This window comes from Ambystoma mexicanum, chromosome 2p (assembly GCF_040938575.1).
Source record: "Ambystoma mexicanum isolate Mex_15411 chromosome 2p, UKY_AmexF1_1, whole genome shotgun sequence".
NCBI lineage: Eukaryota > Metazoa > Chordata > Amphibia > Caudata > Ambystomatidae > Ambystoma > Ambystoma mexicanum.
This window is the reverse complement of record NC_090923.1, coordinates 65,571,041-65,589,280: the sequence shown is the minus strand read 5'-3', so window position 1 is coordinate 65,589,280 and position 18,240 is coordinate 65,571,041. Positions and strand designations below refer to the sequence as shown.

The window sequence follows — 18,240 nt, the reverse complement described above, 5'->3', positions numbered from 1 at the left end:
CATAGCTGCAGCCGGTGTCGTTGGCTTTAGTTGGCCTTCTTTTAAAATCCTCCACGCTCTACATTGTGCTGGGAAAAGACCTGCATGTTCAGAAATGCTAGTAGATGCTGCCTCTGCACCTCAGGAGGATGTTCCTACAGCGGTGGGGGCTGTGGATGACTCTTTAACTTAATACATCACTTTATCCTACAAGCACACATTGAAGTTGTACCAATGGGTAAACATATTTCTCTTCTTCTGCCACACTAACCCTTAGCAGAGCTTGGAACACAACTGCAAAAGCACCTGACTGTACGTTCCACTCTAGCTGGAGGAAGTACTGCACGCCCAAAAGGGGACCACACTAGAAAGTGTTGGGGCATGACCCTTGGTTTGCACTATCCTCTACCTATACACAGAACAGGGGCCACCGGTATCAGGTCCGTGTACCGACCTCTGTGCCAGCTCCTCCTGACCCTCTTCCTACTCCTCCTCATCCGCCCCAGATCCCCCTTATCTGCCTCCTCCAACCTTGCATTTGCTCCCTCCTGCTCCCCACCTCATCTACCACCCGCTGACCATTATCTGCAGCTTCATGTTCCATTTCCTGCTGACTCTCCAGCTCTGCCTCGACTTGTTCCATCTCCTGCTGACTCTCCAGCTCTGCCTCGACTTGTCCCATCTCCTGCTGACTCTCCAGCTCTGCCCCGACTTGTTACATCTTCTGCTGACTCTCCAGCTCTGCCCCGACTTGTCCCATCTCCTGCTGACTCTCCAGCTCTGCCTCGACTTGTCCCATCTTCTGCTGACTCTCCAGCTCTGCCTCGACTTGTCCCATCTCATGCTGACTCTCCAGCTCTGCCTCGACTTGTCCCATCTCCTGCTGACTCTCTAGCTCTGCCTAGACTTGTCCCATCTCCTGCTGACTCTCCAGCTCTGTCTCGACTAGTTCCTTCTTCTGCTGACTCTCCAGCTCTGCCTCGACTTGTTCCATCTTCTGCTGACTCTCTGGCTCTGCTTCGACTTGTTCTATGTCCTGCTGACTCTCCATCTCTGCCTCGACTTGTCCCATCTCTTGCTGACTCTCCAGCTCTGTCTCGACTAGTTCCATCTCCTGCTGACTCTCCAGCTCTGTCTCGGCTTGTTCTATGTCCTGCTGACTCTCCAGCTCTGCCTCGACTTGTCCCATCTCTTGCTGACTCTCCAGCTCTGTCTCGACTAGTTCCTTCTTCTGCTGACTCTCCAGCTCTGCCTCGGCTTGTTCCATCTTCTGCTGACTCTCCAGTTCTGCCTCGGCTTGTTCTGTGTCCTGCTGACTCTCCAGCTCTGCCTCGACTTGTTCCATCTTCTGCTGACTCTCCAGCTCTGCCTCGACTTGTCCCATCTCCTGCTGACTCTCCAGCTCTGTCTCGACTAGTTCCTTCTTCTGCTGACTCTCCAGCTCTGCCTCGACGTGTTCCATCTTCTGCTGACTCTCCAGCTCTGCCTCGACTTGTCCCATCTCCTGCTGACTCTCCAGCTCTGTCTCGACTAGTTCCTTCTTCTGCTGACTCTCCAGCTCTGCCTCGGCTTGTTCTATGTCCTGCTGACTCTCCAGCTCTGCCTCGACTTGTTCCATCTTCTGCTGACTCTCCAGCTCTGCCTCGACTTGTTCCATCTTCTGCTGATTCTCCAGCTCTGCATCGGCTTGTTCTATGTCCTGCTTACTCTCCAGCTCTGCCTCGACTGTTTCCATCTTCTGCTGACTCTCCAGCTCTGCCTCGACTTGTTCCATCTTCTGCTGACTCTCCAGCTCTGCCGCTCTGCCTCGACTTGTTCTATGTCCTGGAGACTCTCCAGCTCTGCCTCGACTTGTTCCATCTTCTGCTGACTCTCCAGCTCTGCCTCGACTTGTCCCATCTCCTGCTGACTCTCCAGCTCTGTCTCGACTAGTTCCTTCTTCTGATGACTCTCCAGCTCTGCCTCGACTTGTTCCATCTTCTGCTGACTCTCCAGCTCTGCCTCGACTTGTTCCATCTTCTGCTGACTCTCCAGCTCTGCATCGGCTTGTTCTATGTCCTTCTGACTCTCCAGCTCTGCCTCGACTTGTTCCATCTTCTGCTGACTCTCCATCTCTTCCTCAACTTGTCCCATCTCCTGCTGACCCTCCAGCTCTGCCTCGACTTGTCCCATCTCTTGCTGACTCTCCAGCTCTGTCTCGACTAGTTCCTTCTTCTGCTGACTCTCCAGCTCTGCCTCAACTTGTTCCATCTTCTGCTGACTCTCCAGCTCTGCCGCTCTGCCTCGACTTGTTCTATATCCTGCAGACTCTCCAGCTCTGTCTCGACTTGTTCCATCTTCTGCTGACTCTCCAGCTCTGCCTCGACTTGTCCCATCTCCTGCTGACTCTCAAGCTCTGCCTCGACTTGTCCCATCTCCTGCTGACTCTCAAGCTCTGTCTCGACTAGTTCCTTCTTCTGCTGACTCTCCAGCTCTGCCTCGACTTGTTCCATCTTCTGCTGACTCTCCAGCTCTGCCTCGCCTTGTTCTATGTCCTGCTGACTCTTCAGCTCTGTCTCGACTAGTTCCTTCTTCTGCTGACTCTCTAGCTCTGCCTCGACTTGTTCTATGTCCTGCTGACTCTCCAACTCTGCGTCGACTTGTCCCATCTCCTGCTGACTCTCCAGCTCTGCCTCGACTTGTTCCATCTCCTGTTGACTCTCCAGCTCTGCCTCGACGTGTCCCATAACCTGCTGACTCTCCAGCTCTGCCTCGACCTGTCTCATCTCCTGCTGACTCTCCAGGTCTGCCTTCTCCTGTGCTACATCCTTCTGACTCTCCAGCTCTGCCTCGCCTTGTTCTATGTCCTGCTGACTCTCCAGCTCTGTCTCGACTAGTTCCTTCTTCTGCAGACTCTCCAGCTCTGCCTCGACTTGTTCTATGTCCTGCTGACTCTCCAGCTCTGCGTCGACTTGTCCCATCTCCTGCTGACTCTCCAGCTCTGCCTCGACTTGTTCCATCTCCTGCTGACTCTCCAGCTCCTCCTCGACGTGTCCCATAACCTAATGACTCTCCAGCTCTGCCTCGACCTGTCTCATCTCCTGCTGACTCTCCAGCTCTGCCGTCTCCTGTGCTACATCCTTCTGACTCTCCAGCTCTGCGTCGACTTGTCCCATATCCTGCTGACTCTCCAGCTCTGCCTCGACTTGTCCCATCTCCTGTTGACTCTCCAGCTCTGCCTTCTCCTGTGCTACATCCTTCTGACTCTCTAGCTCTGCCTCGACGTGTCCGATCTCCTGCTGACTCTTCAGCTCTGCCTTCTCCTGTGCTACATCCTTCTGACTCTCTAGCTCTGCCTCGACTTATCCCATCTCCTGCTGACTCTCCAGCTCTGTCTTGACTTGTTCCTTCTTCTGATGACTCTCCAGCTCTGTCTCGACTTGTTCCTTCTTCTGATGACTCTCCAGCTCTGCCTCGCCTTGTTCTATGTCCTGCTGACTCTTCAGCTCTGTCTCGACTAGTACTCTGCGTCGACTTGTCCCATCTCCTGCTGACTCTCCAGCTCTGCCTCGACTTGTTCCATCTCCTGTTGACTCTCCAGCTCTGCCTCGACGTGTCCCATAACCTGCTGACTCTCCAGCTCTGCCTCGACCTGTCTCATCTCCTGCTGACTCTCCAGCTCTGCCTTCTCCTGTGCTACATCCTTCTGACTCTCCAGCTCTGCCTCGCCTTGTTCTATGTCCTGCTGACTCTCCAGCTCTGTCTCGACTAGTTCCTTCTTCTGCAGACTCTCCAGCTCTGCCTCGACTTGTTCTATGTCCTGCTGACTCTCCAGCTCTGCGTCGACTTGTCCCATCTCCTGCTGACTCTCCAGCTCTGCCTCGACTTGTTCCATCTCCTGCTGACTCTCCAGCTCCGCCTCGACGTGTCCCATAACCTAATGACTCTCCAGCTCTGCCTCGACCTGTCTCATCTCCTGCTGACTCTCCAGCTCTGCCGTCTCCTGTGCTACATCCTTCTGACTCTCCAGCTCTGCGTCGACTTGTCCCATATCCTGCTGACTCTCCAGCTCTGCCTCGACTTGTCCCATCTCCTGCTGACTCTCCAGCTCTGCCTTCTCCTGTGCTACATCCTTCTGACTCTCTAGCTCTGCCTCGACGTGTCCGATCTCCTGCTGACTCTTCAGCTCTGCCTTCTCCTGTGCTACATCCTTCTGACTCTCTAGCTCTGCCTCGACTTATCCCATCTCCTGCTGACTCTCCAGCTCTATCTTGACTTGTTCCTTCTTCTGATGACTCTCCAGCTCTGTCTCGACTTGTTCCTTCTTCTGATGACTCTCCAGCTCTGCCTCGACTTGTTCCATCTTCTGCTGACTCTCCAGATCTGCCTCGACTTGTTCCTTCTTCTGCTGACTCTCCAGCTCTGCCTCGGCTTGTTCTATGTCCTGCTGACTCTCCAGCTCTGCCTCGACTTGTTCCATCTTCTGCTGACTCTCCATCTCTGCCTCGACTTGTCCCATCTCCTGCTGAATCTCCAGCTCTGCCTCGACTTGTCCCATCTCTTGCTGACTCTCCAGCTCTGTCTCGACTAGTTCCTTCTTCTGCTGACTCTCCAGCTCTGCCTCGACTTGTTCCATCTCATCTTCTGCTGACTCTCCAGCTCTGCCTCGACTTGTTCTATGTCTTGCTGACTCTCCAGCTCTGTCTCGACTTGTTCCATCTTCTGCTGACTCTCCAGCTCTGCCTCGACTTGTCCCATCTCCTGCTGACTCTCCAGCTCTGCCTCGACTTGTCCCATCTCCTGCTGACTCTCCAGCTCTGTCTCGACTAGTTCCTTCTTCTGCTGACTCTCCAGCTCTGCCTTGACTTGTTCCATCTTCTGCTGACTCTCCAGCTCTGCCTCGCCTTGTTCTATGTCCTGCTGACTCTCCAGCTCTGTCTCGACTAGTTCCTTCTTCTGCTGACTCTCCAGCTCTGCCTCGACTTGTTCTATGTCCTGCTGACTCTCCAGCTCTGCGTCGACTTGTCCCATCTCCTGCTGACTCTCCAGCTCTGCCTCGACTTGTTCCATCTCCTGCTGACTCTCCAGCTCTGCCTCGACGTGTCCCATAACCTACTGACTCTCCAGCTCTGCCTCGACCTGTCTCATCTCCTGCTGACTCTCCAGCTCTGCCGTCTCCTGTGCTACATCCTTCTGACTCTCCAGCTCTGCGTCGACTTGTCCCATCTCCTGCTGACTCTCCAGCTCTGCCTCGACTTGTCCCATCTCCTGCTGACTCTCCAGCTCTGCCTTCTCCTGTGCTACATTCTTCGGACTCTCTAGCTCTGCCTCGACTTGTTCCATCTCCTGCTGACTCTCCGGCTCTGTCTCGACTTGTTCCTTCTTCTGATGACTCTCCAGCTCTACCTCGACTTGTTCCTTCTTCTGCTGACTCTCCAGCTCTGCCTCGGCTTGTTCTATGTCCTGCTGACTCTCCAGCTCTGCCTCGACTTGTTCCATCTTCTGCTGACTCTCCATCTCTGCCTCGACTTGTCCCATCTCCTGCAGACTCTCCAGCTCTGCCTCGACTTGTCCCATCTCTTGCTGACTCTCCAGCTCTGTCTCGACTAGTTCCTTTTTCTGCTGACTCTCCAGCTCTGCCTCGACTTGTTCCATCTTCTGCTGACTCTCCAGCTCTGCCTCGACTTGTTCTATGTCTTGCTGACTCTCCAGCTCTCTCTCGACTTGTTCCATCTTCTGCTGACTCTCCAGCTCTTCCTCGACTTGTCCCATCTCCTGCTGACTCTCCAGCTCTGCCTCGACTTGTCCCAACTCCTGCTGACTCTCCAGCTCTGTCTCAACTAGTTCCTTCTTCTGCTGACTCTCCAGCTCTGCCTCGACTTGTTTCATCTTCTGCTGACTCTCCAGCTCGGCCTCGCCTTGTTTTATGTCCTGCTGACTCTCCAGCTCTGTCTCGACTAGTTCCTTCTTCTGCTGACTCTCCAGCTCTGCCTAGACTTGTTCTATGTCCTGCTGACTCTCCAGCTCTGCGTCGACTTGTCCCATCTCCTGCTGACTCTCCAGCTCTGCCTCGACTTGTTCCATCTACTGCTGACTCTCCAGCTCCGCCTCGACGTGTCCCATCACCTGCTGACTCTCCAGCTCTGCCTCGACTTGTCCCATCTCCTGCTGACTCTCCAGCTCTGCCTCGACCTGTCTCATCTCCTGCTGACTCTCCAGCTCTGCCTTCTCCTGTGCTACATCCTTCTGACTCTCCAGCTCTGCCTCGACTTGTCCCATCTCCTGCTGACTCTCCAGCTCTGCGTCGACTTGTCCCATCTCCTGCTGACTCTCCAGCTCTGCCTTCTCCTGTGCTACATCCTTCTGACTCTCTAGCTCTGCCTCGACTTGTCCGATCTCCTGCTGACTCTTCAGCTCTGCCTTCTCCTGTGCTACATCCGTCTGACTCTCTAGCTCTGCCTCGACTTGTTCCATCTTCTGCTGACTCTCCAGCTCTGCCTCGACTTGTTCCTTCTGCTGACTCTCCAGCTCTGCCTCGACTTGTTCCATCTTCTGCTGACTCTCCAGCTCTGCCTCAGCTTGTTCTATGTCCTGCTGACTCTCCAGATCTGCCTCGACTTGTTCCATCTTCTGCTGACTCTCCAGCTCTGCCTCGACTTGTTCCATCTTCTTCTGACTCTCCAGCTTTGCCTTGACTTGTTCCTTCTTCTGCTGACTCTCCAGCTCTGCCTCGACTTGTTCCATCTTCTGCTGACTCTCCAGCTCTGTCTCGACTTGTTCCTTCTTCTGCTGACTCTCCAGCTCTGCCTCGACTTGTTCCATCTTCTGCTGACTCTCCAGCTCTGCCTCAGCTTGTTCTATGTCCTGCTGACTCTCCAGCTCTGCCTCGACTTGTTCCATCTTCTGCTGACTCTCCAGCTCTGCCTCGACTTGTTCCATCTTCTTCTGACTCTCCAGCTTTGCCTCGACTTGTTCCATCTTCTGCTGATTCTCCAGCTCTGCCTCGGCTTGTTCTATGTCCTGCTGACTCTCCAGCTCTGCCTCGACTTGTTCCATCTTCTGCTGACTCTCCATCGCTGCCTCGACTTGTCCCATCTCCTGCAGACTCTCCAGCTCTGCCTCGACTTGTCCCATCTCTTGCTGACTCTCCAGCTCTGCCTCGACTAGTTCCTTCTTCTGCTGACTCTCCATCTCTGCCTCAACCTGTTCCATCTCCTGCTGACTCTCCAGCTCTGCCTCGACTTGTTCTATGTCCTGCTGACTCTCCAGCTCTGTCTCGACTTGGTCCATCTTCTGCTGACTCTCCAGCTCTACCTCAACTTGTCCCATCTCCTGCTGACTCTCCAGCTCTGCCTCGACTAGTTCCTTCTTCTGCTGACTCTCCATCTCTGCCTCAACTTGTTCCTTTTTCTGCTGACTCTCCAGCTCTGCCTCGACTTGTTCTATGTCTGGCTGACTCTCCAGCTCTGCGTCGACTTGTCCCATCTCCTGCTGACTCTCCAGCTCTGCCTTGACTTGTTCCATCTCCTGCTGACTCTCCAGCTCCGCCTCGACGTGTCCCATCACCTGCTTACTCTCCAGCTCTGCCACGACTTGTCCCATCTCCTGCTGACTCTCCAGCTCTGCCTCGACCTGTCTCATCTCCTGCTGACTCTCCAGCTCTGCCTTCTCCTGTGCTACATCCTTCTGACTCTCCAGCTCTGCGTCGACTTGTTCTATGTCCTGATGACTCTCCAGCTCCGCCTCGACGTGTCCCATAACCTAATGACTCTCCAGCTCTGCCTCGACCTGTCTCATCTCCTGCTGACTCTCCAGCTCTGCCGTCTCCTGTGCTACATCCTTCTGACTCTCCAGCTCTGCGTCGACTTGTCCCATATCCTGCTGACTCTCCAGCTCTGCCTCGACTTGTCCCATCTCCTGCTGACTCTCCAGCTCTGCCTTCTCCTGTGCTACATCCTTCTGACTCTCTAGCTCTGCCTCGACGTGTCCGATCTCCTGCTGACTCTTCAGCTCTGACTTCTCCTGTGCTACATCCTTCTGACTCTCTAGCTCTGCCTCGACTTATCCCATCTCCTGCTGACTCTCCAGCTCTGTCTTGACTTGTTCCTTCTTCTGATGACTCTCCAGCTGTGTCTCGACTTGTTCCTTCTTCTGATGACTCTCCAGCTCTGCCTCGACTTGTTCCATCTTCTGCTGACTCTCCAGCTCTGCCTCGACTTGTTCCTTCTTCTGCTGACTCTCCAGCTCTGCCTCGGCTTGTTCTATGTCCTGCTGACTCTCCAGCTCTGCCTCGACTTGTTCCATCTTCTGCTGACTCTCCATCTCTGCCTCGACTTGTCTCATCTCCTGCTGAATCTCCACCTCTGCCTCGACTTGTCCCAACTCTTGCTGACTCTCCAGCTCTGTCTCGACTAGTTCCTTCTTCTGCTGACTCTCCAGCTCTGCCTCGACTTGTTCCATCTCATCTTCTGCTGACTCTCCAGCTCTGCCTCGACTTGTCCCATCTCCTGCTGACTCTCCAGCTCTGTCTCGACTAGTTCCTTCTTCTGCTGACTCTCCAGCTCTGCCTTGACTTGTTCCATCTTCTGCTGACTCTCCAGCTCTGCCTCGCCTTGTTCTATGTCCTGCTGACTCTCCAGCTCTGTCTCGACTAGTTCCTTCTTCTGCTGACTCTCCAGCTCTGCCTCGACTTGTTCTATGTCCTGCTGACTCTCCAGCTCTGCGTCGACTTGTCCCATCTCCTGCTGACTCTCCAGCTCTGCCTCGACTTGTTCCATCTCCTGCTGACTCTCCAGCTCCGCCTCGACGTGTCCCATAACCTGCTGACTCTCCAGCTCTGCCTCGACCTGTCTCATCTCCTGCTGACTCTCCAGCTCTGCCTTCTCCTGTGCTACATCCTTCTGACTCTCCAGCTCTGCCTCGCCTTGTTCTATGTCCTGCTGACTCTCCAGCTCTGTCTCGACTAGTTCCTTCTTCTTCTGACTCTCCAGCTCTGCCTCGACTTATTCTATGTCCTGCTGACTCTCCAGCTCTGCGTCGACTTGTCCCATCTCCTGCTGACTCTCCAGCTCTGCCTCGACTTGTTCCATCTCCTGCTGACTCTCCAGCTCTGCCTCGACGTGTCCCATAACCTACTGACTCTCCAGCTCTGCCTCGACCTGTCTCATCTCCTGCTGACTCTCCAGCTCTGCCGTCTCCTGTGCTACATCCTTCTGACTCTCCAGCTCTGCGTCGACTTGTCCCATCTCCTGCTGACTCTCCATCTCTGCCTCGACTTGTCCCATCTCCTGCTGACTCTCCAGCTCTGCCTTCTCCTGTGCTACATTCTTCTGACTCTCTAGCTCTGCCTCGACTTGTTCCATCTCCTGCTGACTCTCCAGCTCTGTCTCGACTTGTTCCTTCTTCTGATGACTCTCCAGCTCTACCTCGACTAGTTCCTTCTTCTGCTGACTCTCCAGCTCTGCCTCGGCTTGTTCTATGTCCTGCTGACTCTCCAGCTCTGCCTCGACTTGTTCCATCTTCTGCTGACTCTCCATCTCTGCCTCGACTTGTCCCATCTCCTGCAGACTCTCCAGCTCTGCCTCGACTTGTCCCATCTCTTGCTGACTCTCCAGCTCTGTCTCGACTAGTTCCTTCTTCTGCTGACTCTCCAGCTCTGCCTCGACTTGTTCTATGTCTTGCTGACTCTCCAGCTCTCTCTCGACTTGTTCCATCTTCTGCTGACTCTCCAGCTCTTCCTCGACTTGTCCCATCTCCTGCTGACTCTCCAGCTCTGCCTCGACTTGTCCCAACTCCTGCTGACTCTCCAGCTCTGTCTCGACTAGTTCCTTCTTCTGCTGACTCTCCAGCTCTGCCTCGACTTGTTCCATCTTCTGCTGACTCTCCAGCTTGGCCTTGCCTTGTTTTATGTCCTGCTGACTCTCCAGCTCTGTCTCGACTAGTTCCTTCTTCTGCTGACTCTCCAGCTCTGCCTCGACTTGTTCCATCTTCTGCTGACTCTCCAGCTCGGCCTCGCCTTGTTTTATGTCCTGCTGACTCTCCGGCTCTGCGTCGACTTGTCCCATCTCCTGCTGACTCTCCAGCTCTGCCTCGACTTGTTCCATCTCCTGCTGACTCTCCAGCTCCGCCTCGACGTGTCCCATCACCTGCTGACTCTCCAGCTCTGCCTCGACTTGTCCCATCTCCTGCTGACTCTCCAGCTCTGCCTCGACCTGTCTCATCTCCTGCTGACTCTCCAGCTCTGCCTTCTCCTGTGCTACATCCTTCTGACTCTCCAGCTCTGCCTCGACTTGTCCCATCTCCTGCTGACTCTCCAGCTCTGCGTCGACTTGTCCCATCTCCTGCTGACTCTCCAGCTCTGCCTTCTCCTGTGCTACATCCTTCTGACTCTCTAGCTCTGCCTCGACTTGTCCGATCTCCTGCTGACTCTTCAGCTCTGCCTTCTCCGGTGCTACATCCGTCTGACTCTCTAGCTCTGCCTCGACTTGTTCCATCTTCTGCTGACTCTCCAGCTCTGCCTCCACTTGTCCCATCTCCTGCTGACTCTCCAGCTCTGTCTCGACTTGTTCCTTCTTCTGCTGACTCTCCAGCTCTGCCTCGACTTGTTCCATCTTCTGCTGACTCTCCAGCTCTGCCTCAGCTTGTTCTATGTCCTGCTGACTCTCCAGCTCTGCCTCGACTTGTTCCATCTTCTGCTGACTCTCCAGCTCTGTCTCGACTTGTTCCATCTTCTTCTGACTCTCCAGCTCTGCCTCGACTTGTTCCATCTTCTGCTGATTCTCCAGCTCTGCCTCGGCTTGTTCTATGTCCTGCTGACTCTCCAGCTCTGCCTCGACTTGTTCCATCTTCTGCTGACTCTCCATCGCTGCCTCGACTTGTCCCATCTCCTGCAGACTCTCCAGCTCTGCCTCGACTTGTCCCATCTCTTGCTGACTCTCCAGCTCTGCCTCGACTAGTTCCTTCTTCTGCTGACTCTCCATCTCTGCCTCAATTTGTTCCATCTCCTGCTGACTCTCCAGCTCTGCCTCGACTTGTTCTATATCCTGCTGACTCTCCAGCTCTGTCTCGACTTGTTCCATCTTCTGCTGACTCTCCAGCTCTGCCTCAACTTGTCCCATCTCCTGCTGACTCTCCAGCTCTGCCTCGACTAGTTCCTTCTTCTGCTGACTCTCCATCTCTGCCTCAACTTGTTCCTTTTTCTGCTGACTCTCCAGCTCTGCCTCGACTTGTTCTATTTCTGGCTGACTCTCCAGCTCTGCGTCGACTTGTCCCATCTCCTGCTGACTCTCCAGCTCTGCCTTGACTTGTTCCATCTCCTGCTGACTCTCCAGCTCCGCCTCGACGTGTCCCATCACCTGCTTACTCTCCAGCTCTGCCACGACTTGTCCCATCTCCTGCTGACTCTCCAGCTATGCCTCGACCTGTCTCATCTCCTGCTGACTCTCCAGCTCTGCCTTCTCCTGTGCTACATCCTTCTGACTCTCCAGCTCTGCGTCGACTTGTCCCACCTCCTGCTGACTCTCCAGCTCTGCCTCGACTTGTCCCATCTCCTGCTGACTCTCCAGCTCTGCCTTCTCCTGTGCTACATCCTTCTGACTCTCTAGCTCTGCCTTGACTTGTCCGATCTCCTGCTGACTCTTCAGCTCTGCCTTCTCCTCTGCTACATCCTTCTGACTCTCTAGCTCTGCCTCGACTTGTTCCATCTTCTGCTGACTCTCCAGCTCTGCCTTGACTTGTCCCATCTCCTGCTGACTCTCCAGCTCTGTCTCGACTAGTTCCTTCTTCTGCTGACTCTCCAGCTCTGCCTCGACTTGTTCCATCTTCTGCTTACTCTCCAGCTCTGCCTCGGCTTGTTCTATGTCCTGCTGACTAACCAGCTCTGCCTCGACTTGTTCCATCTTCTGCTGACTCTCCAGCTCTGCCTCGACTTGTCCCATCTCCTGTTGACTCTCCAGCTCTGTCTCGACTAGTTCCTTCTTCTGCTGACTCTCCAGCTCTGCCTCGACTTGTTCCATCTTCTGCTGACTCTCCAGCTCTGCCTCGGCTGGTTCTATGTCCTGCTGACTCTCCAGCTCTGCCTCGACTTGTTCCATCTTCTGCTGACTCTCCATCTCTGCCTCTACTTGTCCCATCTCCTGTAGACTCTCCAGCTCTGCCTCGACTTGTCCCATTTCTTGCTGACTCTCCAGCTCTGTCTCGACTAGTTCCTTCTGCTGACTCTCCAGCTCTGCCTCGACTTGTTCCATCTTCTGCTGACTCTCCAGCTCTTCCTCGACTTGTTCTTTGTCTTGCTGACTCTCCAGCTCTGTCTCGACTTGTCCCATCTCCTGCTGACTCTCCAGCTCTGCCTCGACTTGTCCCATCTCCTGCTGACTCTCCAGCTCTGTCTCGACTAGTTCCTTCTTCTGCGAACTCTCCAGCTCTGCCTCGACTTGTTCCATATTCTGCTGACTCTCCAGCTCTGCCTCGACTTGTCCCATCTCCTGCTGACTCTCCAGCTCTGTCTTAACTAGTTCCTTCTTCTGCTGACGCTCCAGCTCTGCCTCGACTTGTTCCATCTTCTGCTGACTCTCTAGCTCTGCTTCGACTTGTTCTATGTCCTGCTGACTCTCCATCTCTGCCTCTACTTGTCCCATCTCTTGCTGACTCTCCAGCTCTGTCTCGACTAGTTCCTTCTTCTGCTGACTCTCCAGCTCTGCCTCGACTTGTTCCATCTCCTGCTGACTCTCCAGCTCTGCCTCGGCTTGTTCTATGTCCTGCTGACTCTCCAGCTCTGCCTCGACTTGTCCCATCTCTTGCTGACTCTCCAGCTCTGTCTCGACTAGTTCCTTCTTCTGCTGACTCTCCAGCTCTGCCTCGGCTTGTTCCATCTTCTGCTGACTCTCCAGCTTTGCCTCGGCTTGTTCTATGTCCTGCTGACTCTCCAGCTCTGCCTCGACTTGTTCCATCTTCTGCTGACTCTCCATCTCTGCCTTGATTTGTCCCATCTCCTGCTGACTCTCCAGCTCTGCCTCAACTTGTTCCATCTCCTGCTGACTCTCCAGCTCCGCCTCGGCTTGTTCCATCTCCTGCTGATTCTCCAGCTCCGCCTCGACCTGTGCCATCTCCTGCTGACTCTCCAGCTCTGCCTCGACCTGTCCCATCTCCTCCTGACTCTCCAGCTCCGCCTCGACGTGTCCCATCACCTGCTGACTCTCCAGCTCTGCCTCGACTTGTCCCATCTCCTGCTGACTCTCCAGCTCTGCGTCGACTTGTCCTATCTCCTGCTGACTCTCCAGCTCTGCCTTCTCCTGTGCTACATCCTTCTGACTTTCCAGCTCTGCCTCGACTTGTCCCATCTCCTGCTGACTCTCCCTCCAACTCTGCCTCGACATGTCCCATCTCCAGCTGACTCTCCAGCTCTGCCTCGACTTGTCCCATCTCCTGCTGACTCTCCAGCTCTGCCTCGACTTGTCCCATCTCCTGCAGACTCTCCAGCTCTGCCTCAACTTGTCCCATCTCTTGCTGACTCTCCAGCTCTGTCTCGACTAGTTCCTTCTTCTGCTGACTCTCCAGCTCTGCCTCGACTTGTTCCATCTTCTGCTGACTCTCCCGCTCTGCCTCGACTTGTTCTATGTCCTGCTGACTCTCCAGCTCTGTCTCGACTTGTTCCATCTCCTGCTGACTCTCCAGCTCTGCCTCGACTTGTCCCATCTCCTGCTGACTCTCCAGCTCTATCTCGACTAGTTCCTTCTTCTGCTGACTCTCCAGCTCTGCCTCAACTTGTTCCATCTTCTGCTGACTCTCCAGCTCTGCCTCGCTTTGTTCTATGTCCTGCTGACTCTCCAGCTCTGTCTCGACTAGTTCCTTCTTCTGCTGATTCTCCAGCTCTGCCTCGACTTGTTCTATGTCCTGCTGACTCTCCAGCTCTGCATCGACTTGTCCCATCTCTTGCTGACTCTCCTGCTCTGCCTCGACTTGTCCCATCTCCTGCTGACTCTCCAGCTCTGCCTCGACTTGTCCCATCTCCTGCTGACTCTCCAGCTCTGCTTCGACCTGTCTCATCTCCTGCTGACTCTCCAGCTCTGCCTTCTCCTGTGCTACATCCTTCTGACTCTCCAGCTCTGCGTCGACTTGTCCCATCTCCTGCTGACTCTCCATCTCTGCCTTGATTTGTCCCATCTCCTGCTGACTCTCCAGCTCTGCCTCAACTTGTTCCATCTCCTGCTGACTCTCCAGCTCCGCCTCGACTTGTTCCATCTCCTGCTGATTCTCCAGCTCTGCCTCGACCTGTGCAATCTCCTGCTGACTCTCCAGCTCTGCGTCGACTTGTCCCATCTCCTGCTCACTCTCCAGCTCTGCCTTCTCCTGTGCTACATCCTTCTGACTCTCCAGCTCTGCCTCGACTTGTCCCATCTCCTGCTGACTCTCCAGCTCTGCCTCGACTTGTCCCATCTCCTTCTGACTCTCCAGCTCTGCCTCGACTTGTCCCATCTCCTGCTGACTCTCCAGCTATATCTCGACTAGTTCCTTCTTCTGCTGACTCTCCAGCTCTGCCTCAACTTGTTCCATCTTCTGCTGACTCTCCAGCTCTGCCTCGCTTTGTTCTATGTCCTGCTGACTCTCCAGCTCTGTCTCGACTAGTTCCTTCTTCTGCTGATTCTCCAGCTCTGCCTCGACTTGTTCTATGTCCTGCTGACTCTCCAGCTCTGCATCGACTTGTCCCATCTCTTGCTGACTCTCCTGCTCTGCCTCGACTTGTCCCATCTCCTGCTGACTCTCCAGCTCTGCCTCGACTTGTTCCATCTCCTGCTGACTCTCCAGCTCTGCTTCGACCTGTCTCATCTCCTGCTGACTCTCCAGCTCTGCCTTCTCCTGTGCTACATCCTTCTGACTCTCCAGCTCTGCGTCGACTTGTCCCATCTCCTGCTGACTCTCCATCTCTGCCTTGATTTGTCTCATCTCCTGCTGACTCTCCAGCTCTGCCTCAACTTGTTCCATCTCCTGCTGACTCTCCAGCTCCGCCTCGACTTGTTCCATCTCCTGCTGATTCTCCAGCTCTGCCTCGACCTGTGCCATCACCTGCTGACTCTCCAGCTCTGCGTCGACTTGTCCCATCTCCTGCTGACTCTCCAGCTCTGCCTTCTCCTGTGCTACATCCTTCTGACTCTCCAGCTCTGCCTCGACTTGTCCCATCTCCTGCTGACTCTCCAGCTCTGCCTCGACTTGTCCCATCTCCTTCTGACTCTCCAGCTCTGCCTCGACTTGTCCCATCTCCTGCTGACTCTCCAGCTCTGCCTCGACTTGTCCCATCTCCTGCTGACTCTCCAGCTCTGCCTCGACTTGTCCCATCTCCTGCTGACTCTCCTGCTCTGCCTCGAATTGTCCCATCTCCTGCTGACCCTCCAGCTCTGCCTCGACCTGTCCCATCTCCTGCTGATTCTCCAGCTCTGCCTTTTCCTGTGCTACATCCTTCTGACTCTCCAGCTCTGCGTCGACTTGTCCCATCTCCTGCTGACTCTCCAGCTCCACCTCGACTTCTACCATCTCCTGCTGACTCTCCAGCTCTGCCTCGACTTGTCCCATCACCTGCTGACCCTCCAGCTCTGCCTCGACCTGTCCCATCTCCTGCTGACTCTCCAGCTCTGCCTCAACCGGTCCCATCTCCTGCTGACTCTCCAGCTCTGCATTCTCCTGTGCTATATCCTTCTGACTCTCCAGCTCTGCGTCGACTTGTCCCATCTCCTGCTGACTCTCCATCTCTGCTTCGACTTGTCCCATCTCCTGCAGACTCTCCAGCTCTGCCTCGACTTGTCCCATCACCTGCTGACCCTCCAGCTCTGCCTCGACTTGTCCCATCTCCTGCTGACTCTCCAGATCTGCCTCAACCTGTCCAATCTCCTGCTGACTCTCCAGCTCTGCATTATCCTGTGCTATATCCTTCTGACTCTCCAGCTCTGCCTCGACGTGTCCCATCTCCTTCTGACTCTCCAGCTCTGCTTCGACTTGTCCCATCTCCTGCTGACTCTCCAGCTCTGTCTCGACTTGTTCCATCTCCTGCTGACTCTCCAGCTCTGCCTCGACTTGTCCCATCTCCTGCTGACTCTCCAGCTCCACCTCGACTTGTCCTATCTCCTGCTGACTCTCCAGCTCTGCCTTCTCCTGTTCTACATCCTGCTGCTGCTGACCCATCCCTTCACCTGAAGAGGAGCTATTGCACTTGGTCCATTATAAATGTAGGGGCACAAAGTAAAATGTTTTCATAGGGGGTTTTCTACAAGTATAGAGTATTTTCCAATTTGTCCATATTTTTCATATATTGTTTTTTAAATGGTACCAGTCCCTGATCGTGAGCCTAGCAGATTCTGGGCTTGCTTCGAGCAAGCAAACACATATTACTTGGGGAAGAGAACTAAAACACAAGTAAATATACAGCAATAGAAAGGGCATCCCGATGTTTCCACCAAGTAAATGACTTCGATGTAATTCACTTTGTGGAAATGACTTCGCCAAAACTTCGAAATATATATCTATTTGGGGGTAAGGGGCAAAAGCGGGGTGGAGAGTTGTGGTAGTAAAGGGTAGAGGGGCATGGGGGATATGTATTGGGAGATATGGATGGACTCCCACCCAATAAAGAAAAAGATTGAAAGTGTTTGGGCGGAGTAATTTCAATGAAGTAAATTACTTCAAAGTAATGATTTGGTAAGGAAGCAGTTGTAATTGGTTATTTATAACACACTTAATTCCCAGAGATTTCTAAGCGCGGACCCAGTATTGAACGTGTGTTGTTCTGCATCGTCTTGCTTCCAAGGCAAGCACGTTGCCCCAGAGCTATCCTCCCCAGAAACATAAACTATTGCATTAGAGTACAGGTAGGGAGAAATGGCATATAACACCCAGCTGTTAGGTGTTGTTCAGTCATTTGGCCACAATTGACTGCCTCTTGCCATGCTAATCCCTATGGCCATCCCCACACAGTTCCTGCCTCTCCCCAACACTCCCCAACAGCTACTCAATTTATAAGCATTATGCATGGCCTTCACTGAAGTTCTGTTAAAAGCAAGCATTGGCAAAGCCAACAGTTGTGGCTTGTGCATATGTATTTGGCATTTGCCAGGCACTGCTATTTGGTACCCAGTACTTGTACCATTTTGCAGCAGCTGCATTCAATGGCCAGCTAATACCACTATGGCAGTGTTTGCAGCATGCCTTTCCCATTCCTACACAAACACCCACACTTTTGGCATTGCCAATGCTTGTTTTTTTTCGCCCATATCAAGATTCCAAGTAGGGATATTCTTATGTGGGGGCAGTGGGGTATGGATGCAAGATGCCAGGTAGCGACACTCGTCTGTGGGGGCAGTGTGATAAGGCTGCAGGATGCAAGGTAGGGATGTTCTTCTCTGAGGGCAGTGGGGTAAGGATGTAGGATGCCAGGTAAGGATACTCTTCTGTGAAGGCAGTGGGGTAAGGATGCAGGATGCCAGGGAGGGATATTCTTCTCTGAGGGCAGTGGGGTAAGGATGCATGATGTCAGGTAGGTACTGTGGGGCAGTGGGGTAAGGATGCAGGATGCCAGGTAGGGATGTGGGGGCTGTGGGGTAGGGATGCATGATGTCAGGTAGGTACTGTGGGGCAGTGGGGTAAGGATGCAGGATGCCAGGTAGGGATATTCGTATGTGGGGGCAGTGAGGTAGGGATGCATGATGTCAGGTAGGTACTGTGAGGCAGTGGGATAAGGATGCAGGATGCCAGGTAGGGATATTCGTATGTGGGGGCAGTGGGGTAGGGATGCATGATGTCAGGTAGGTACTGTGGGGCAGTGGGGTAAGGATGCAGGATGCCAGGTAGGGATATTCTTATGTGGGGGCAGTGGGGTAAAGATGCAGGATGCCAGGTAAGGATACTCTTATGTTGGGGTAGTGGGGTAAGGATTCAGGATGCCAGGTAGGGATATTCTTATGTGGGGGCAGTGGGGTAAGGATGCAGGATTCCAGGTTTGGATATTCGTCTGTGGGGGCAGTGGGGCAGGGATGCAGGATGCCAGGTAGGGATACTCTTCTGTGGGGCAGTGGGTTAAGGATGCAGGATGCCAGGTAGGAATATTCTTCTGTGGGGGTATTGGGGTACGGATGCAGGATGCCAGATAACAATAGTCTTCTGTGGGGGTAGTGGGGTAAGGATGCAGGATGCCAGGTAGGGATATTCTTCTGTGAGGGCAGTGGGGTAAGGATGCAGGATGCCAGGTAGGGATATTCTTCTGTGAGGGCAGTGGGGTAGGGATGCAGGATGTCAGGTAGG

At 54.0% G+C, this 18,240-nt stretch overlaps 3 protein-coding genes across 3 annotated transcripts; all 3 read right to left on the bottom strand.

Moving 5' to 3' along the window:
- Positions 1-880: 880 nt before the first annotated feature.
- On the bottom strand, positions 881-2,151 carry LOC138567712 (zinc finger protein 853-like). The gene is made up of 2 exons (XM_069646182.1): positions 1,851-2,151; positions 881-1,773 (listed from the first exon to the last, which is right to left on the bottom strand). The coding sequence occupies exons 1-2, from the start codon at positions 2,149-2,151 to the stop codon at positions 881-883; spliced, it is 1,194 nt and encodes a 397-aa protein (XP_069502283.1).
- Positions 2,152-2,180: 29 nt separating this feature from the next.
- Positions 2,181-3,017, bottom strand: LOC138567711 (zinc finger protein 853-like). Its single transcript, XM_069646181.1, has one exon. It carries the CDS (start codon positions 3,015-3,017, stop codon positions 2,181-2,183), a length of 837 nt encoding a protein of 278 aa, XP_069502282.1.
- A 1,528-nt stretch (positions 3,018-4,545) lies between these two features.
- On the bottom strand, positions 4,546-16,128 carry LOC138567710 (trichohyalin-like). The gene is made up of 11 exons (XM_069646180.1): positions 14,500-16,128; positions 13,369-14,448; positions 12,930-13,319; positions 11,379-12,845; positions 10,619-11,294; positions 9,098-10,549; positions 8,391-8,950; positions 6,831-7,701; positions 6,054-6,722; positions 5,118-5,945; positions 4,546-5,048 (listed from the first exon to the last, which is right to left on the bottom strand). The coding sequence occupies exons 1-11, from the start codon at positions 16,126-16,128 to the stop codon at positions 4,546-4,548; spliced, it is 10,125 nt and encodes a 3,374-aa protein (XP_069502281.1).
- Positions 16,129-18,240: the final 2,112 nt, after the last annotated feature.

Coding starts and splice junctions, on each gene's coding strand:
- LOC138567712 (XM_069646182.1), bottom strand. CDS start 2,151: ATGGGACAAGTCGAGGCAGAGCTGGAGGGTCAGCAGGAGATGGGACAA. Junction 1,774..1,850: donor AGTCGAGGCAGAGCTGGAGA/GTCAGCAGAAGA, acceptor GCAGAGCGGCAG/AGCTGGAGAGTCAGCAGAAG.
- LOC138567711 (XM_069646181.1), bottom strand. CDS start 3,017: ATGGGACACGTCGAGGAGGAGCTGGAGAGTCAGCAGGAGATGGAACAA.
- LOC138567710 (XM_069646180.1), bottom strand. CDS start 16,128: ATGGGTCAGCAGCAGCAGGATGTAGAACAGGAGAAGGCAGAGCTGGAG. Junction 8,951..9,097: donor GGTCGAGGCAGAGCTGGAGA/GTCAGTAGGTTA, acceptor AAGTCGAGGCAG/AGCTGGAGAGTCAGAAGAAG. Junction 6,723..6,830: donor AGTCGAGGCAGAGCTGGAGA/GTCAGCAGGACA, acceptor AAGTCGAGACAG/AGCTGGAGAGTCAGCAGAAG.